This window comes from Scomber scombrus, chromosome 11 (assembly GCF_963691925.1).
Source record: "Scomber scombrus chromosome 11, fScoSco1.1, whole genome shotgun sequence".
NCBI lineage: Eukaryota > Metazoa > Chordata > Actinopteri > Scombriformes > Scombridae > Scomber > Scomber scombrus.
In genome coordinates, this window is record NC_084980.1 from 27,724,818 (window position 1) to 27,729,817 (window position 5,000).

The 5,000-nt window shown below is 41.3% G+C and overlaps 2 protein-coding genes across 2 annotated transcripts in view; one reads left to right on the top strand and one right to left on the bottom strand.

Annotated features, from left to right (window-relative positions):
* Positions 1 to 3,361, bottom strand: part of LOC133990086 (disco-interacting protein 2 homolog C-like) — a 29,027-nt gene extending 25,666 nt beyond the window's left edge. Inside the window, exons 1-2 of the mRNA XM_062428265.1 lie at positions 3,283 to 3,361; positions 1,327 to 1,343 (exon numbers count right to left, since the gene is read on the bottom strand). Coding sequence (XP_062284249.1) covers positions 1,327 to 1,343; positions 3,283 to 3,361 — 96 coding nt within the window. The remainder of the gene's footprint in view (positions 1 to 1,326; positions 1,344 to 3,282) is intronic.
* Positions 1 to 5,000, top strand: part of cc2d1b (coiled-coil and C2 domain containing 1B) — a 289,494-nt gene that overhangs the window by 252,266 nt on the left and 32,228 nt on the right. The window lies entirely within an intron of this gene.

Consider the following 5,000-nt stretch of genomic DNA (forward strand, 5'->3'; position numbering starts at 1 on the left):
CAGACTCTGGATACACACACACACACCACACACACACACAATACTTATAAATAGATTCATTCATTGTTGGTTTAGATCCAAACTCTCTGGGAATGACGAACTGTTTAATCAATTAGCAAAGTCACTAATGATAAAAAATCATAAATTATAGAGATTATAGTCATAAATTTAAGCAGAGTTCTTGCACATTAATCACTGATGTGTTGAAGAAGTTTGGTTTATTTGTTGAAGTGGTCAGAAAGGTGATTAACTAAGTATTATCTCACCATCAGTACTGATATCAGATATTAATCAAACTTCAAGTCACATTCAGACGTTTTCATGACACAAATCTTCAGTCGCTAAGGGTTCAAAGAGAGTTCAGAAAGAGCGGCAAAGATCCTAACATCCCATAATACAAGCCAGCCCCAACAGGTGGATGCTCCGTCTTCATCTACACATGTAAACAAACAGCTGGATGTCGCTTTCTGATTCACAAGAGCTCAATAAGAGAGGCACCTGTCCAAGCCTGGTTAAACCTTTAAATTAAGATGACACTTGTAGAAGACAGAAGACTCACTGCCGATGCAAAAGAAGCCCTTGAGCAAGGCACTAGACCCTTCCCACCCCCCCTCTAAACCCTCCCCCCCCCTTAACCCTTCCAACCCCCCCTAACACTACTCCATCCCACCCATGCAGCCTCAGAGTAGTTTCTCTGTGTCTGACAGCTCAGACTGAAGTGGAAATGACTTGGAAAATTGGTGATATTTCCTCTGAGCGTGCACCAAAAGTAGAGTTTACTTCTGTCTGGATACCCTCGAGCCCCCCCAATTACCCCCCACCCGTATTACCCCCCACCCACACAACAAACACACACATCACTGCAATCTCTAAACCCATCACAAAAGGAGCCGGCATGAGCAACGCTGCAAGGATGTTTTCCACCTCTAGACGACGATTCGGCATCCTATCATCCCACTGAGCCTCGAGGGAAGGTGACGGAGGATTGGGATAAAGAGAGAGGTGGGGGGGCTAGGGAGGGGGGGGTGTAATGCCTTGCTCAAGGGCTCCTCGAAGCTGTGACGACACCTGACTGGTGATAATGGTGTTTTTTTCCCGCCGCTGGTTTAACCCCGGCGGCGAAAAGGCTACGGAGGAGGAAAGGATGATGCATGGAAATTGAAAAATTAGGTCAAAGTCTGCGAGGATGCGGTGGTGGAGGGGGGTGGAGGTTTGGTGGGGGGTTATTTGGGGGGGGGGGGGGTATTTGCATTTACAACGTCAGCTGAGCATGTAAATAATGCAACGGGGCATCTGACCCCATTTCCCTCAGACGCACTTGTTTACATTGGAGAACTCTTGAGCTACAATAAAAGAAAAGAGAGAGGGAGAGAAAAAAAAGGAGGAGGAGGAGGGGGGGGATTGTGATGTGTGTCACCTTTTTCCACATCCCTCCCTTTCTTCCTTCATCGCTGCTTTCCCTCTCTGTCTCTCTCTCTGTCTCAGCGTTTGAAACCCGCATTTGCAGCAGCATAAACATTAAAATGCGATGTGTGCATTTGCAGTCAGCTGTTAAAATCGCTTCCTCTCTCTCTCTCTCTATCTCTATCTCTATCCTACCTCTCTCTCTCTCTCTCTCCTCCCTCTCTCTCTCTCTCTCTGCCTTTTTCCCCTTTCTTTCTCCATACATGGCTGAGCCCGGGCGAAGCCTCCAGACTGGATGAGAAACAGGGAAAACACTGCTCGCAGGCAGCTGAAATATGACACTATGATACTCTCCAGGCTGAGAGTGAGTCTGCAGCAATGTGACATATCAATCTGAAAAAGAAGAAGAGGAGAGAGGAAGGAAGAGAGAGAGAGAGAGAGAAGAGGAGAAGAGTAGGGAGCTAATGAGAAAATCAATACCACGGCTGAATTTCAGCATCTTGCAAAAGAAGCCAATATATGCTCTTGTATTGTGGAAGAAAGAAAAAAAAAAAAGAATATAATGGAAATCATTCATCCTCCCCTCCAAAAAAAAAAAAAAAAAAAAAACGCCGCCTGGCTGCAGTTGTGTCATGTGAAAGCTGTGTCTGGTAACAGCTGCACACTCTGTGCACATAATCTAAGCAGCATGCAGGACTCTGCTGAACGGGATTTTCCAATATGACAGCAAAGAGAAAGAAAAAAAAACCTCTCTGACAACAACTTCTTATCAACAAACCTCCAAAAAAAGATAAATCTGTAGTATTCCTATGATATTCCCACTGGGAGGAAGGCTGTAATGTGCCCCTGAGGCTCAATACAGACTTTTAAAATGTACTTTATGGGGTTGTTTATCTGCTGTGATATCTAATGATGCAATGATTAGTCAGCTAATCAATCAAGCAGCATGTAAGAAATGGATCTACAACAAATCCTGTGATGAATTAAGCATGAAAATACACCAATTAGACTTTTTGAGGACGTCATTTTGGGCTCTGGAAGCTCATTTTTTAAAACTCAAGAGTGAAAGTTCAATCGATTAATCTACTGAAATGACACAATTCTGCTCCCAGCGTCTAAAATATGAGGTTTCATTGCCTGTCTCTGTTTTATATCAGTGTTAATTGAATATTTTTGAGGGGCGGTTCTGGACATGTTTCATGAGAGAGTTCAGGGGGGGGAAAAAAATAAAAGACTAAATAGATTCAATCATGCTGCAGCAATGATGATATCACTATAATATTCCTGGAGAGTTTTAGTAGTATCACTCTGTGCATACTGATGATTTTAAAGCTTAAATATGGTGCTTTATCCTCTATGATACATGATGCACTCCTATACTATTAAATGCATTTTGTCTTTATTATATTTTTACTATATTACGAAATATATTCACAGTACAATATGGTGGTGAAATGAAGTTTAAGTGTACTTTTATATGCTTTAAAATCCATTTCTGTGCAGTAATCCAATGAGAATATCATAATAACAGTAAGGTCCCGCTAAAGCATGCCAGTCGTGTTTCCACTTCACTGCCTCACCACCAAAACACCAACATCCCCTGCATCCAAATCACAGCCACACAAACCCAAACCAGTCATGATGGCAGCATGCAATAATAATAATAATAATCATACATATATGCACTTGAACTTGTGGCACTTGGAGCTCAACAACACTTCTTCTTTTCTTTTTTCTTTACAAATCAAATCCTCCTTGCAGCAGCTCTCACTTTGACCCACTATATAACTCAAGGACCATGCACAAGAACCAACCAGCGAGAGACCCAAAATCAGCCCCGGTGCAGCAGCAGCAGCAGAGCCGAATCACAGCACTCACCCTCGGACAACTCCAGCTCCAGCTCGGCCAGTTTCGCCCGCACCTCCGCAGGAATAGGCGCCGGGTCCCGGTCCGCCATTCCGCCGTTTAGCAGCCGACTTTAAATCTCTGTTTTCGGCTTCTTTCTCCCCTCTTTTCGCTCTCTCCAAGCTTCACCTCAAAACCCCTCCAAAAAATCCAAAGTCAGTGAGACTGTGTGTGTGTGTGTGTGTGTGTGTGTGTGTGTGTGTGTGTGTGTGCAGCAGTAGCACTGTGAGTCTCTGCAAACCGGCATCAAGTCAGCAGGAACATGACGATGCTTTTATTGTCAGAATAAAAGCAGACGCAGCAGTCTTTACCTTTTACTTCAAGATCCTCCAGACATGTGAACTAATACTACAAGTACCAGAGCTGGAAGAAGTACTCACATCCTTTACTGCAGTAACACCAATATAGTAATGTAAAAGTACTCGATTACAAGTAAAAGTCCTGCATGAAAAATCCTACCACAGTAAAAGTACTGCAGTATTATGAGCGATGTAGTATGCGGTATTACAGTAAAAGTACTGCAGTATTATGAGCGATGTAGTATGCAGTATTACAGTAAAAGTACTGCAGTATTATGAGCGATGTAGTATGCGGTATTACAGTAAAAGTACTGCAGTATTATGAGTGATGTAGTATGCAGTATTACAGTAAAAGTACTGCAGTATTATGAGCGATGTAGTATGCAGTATTACAGTAAAAGTACTGCAGTATTATGAGCGATGTAGTATGCAGTATTACAGTAAAAGTACTGCAGTATTATAGTGATGTAGTATGCAGTATTACAGTAAAAGTACTGCAGTATTATGAGCGATGTAGTATGCGGTATTACAGTAAAAGTACTGCAGTATTATGAGCGATGTAGTATGCAGTATTACAGTAAAAGTACTGCAGTATTATAGTGATGTAGTATGCAGTATTACAGTAAAAGTACTGCAGTATTATGAGCGATGTAGTATGCGGTATTACAGTAAAAGTACTGCAGTATTATGAGCGATGTAGTATGCAGTATTACAGTTAAAGTACTGCAGTATTATGAGTGATGTAGTATGCGGTATTACAGTAAAAGTACTGCAGTATTATGAGTGATGTAGTATGCAGTATTACAGTAAAAGTACTGCAGTATTATTAGCGATGTAGTATGCGGTATTACAGTAAAAGTACTGCAGTATTATGAGCGATGTAGTATGCGGTATTACAATAAAAGTACTGCAGTATTATGAGTGATGTAGTATGCAGTATTACAATAAAGTACTGCAGTATTATGAGTGATGTAGTATGCAGTATACAGTAAAAGTACTGCAGTATTATGAGTGATGTAGTATGCAGTATTACAGTAAAAGTACTGCAGTATTATGAGCGATGTAGTATGCAGTATTACAGTAAAAGTACTGCAGTATTATGAGCGATGTAGTATGCAGTATTACAGTAAAAGTACTGCAGTATTATGAGTGATGTAGTATGCAGTATTACAGTAAAAGTACTGCAGTATTATGAGCGATGTAGTATGCGGTATTACAGTAAAAGTACTGCAGTATTATGAGCGATGTAGTATGCAGTATTACAGTTAAAGTACTGCAGTATTATGAGCGATGTAGTATGCAGTATTACAGTAAAAGTACTGCAGTATTATGAGTGATGTAGTATGCAGTATTACAGTAAAAGTACTGCAGTATTATGAGCGATGTAGTATG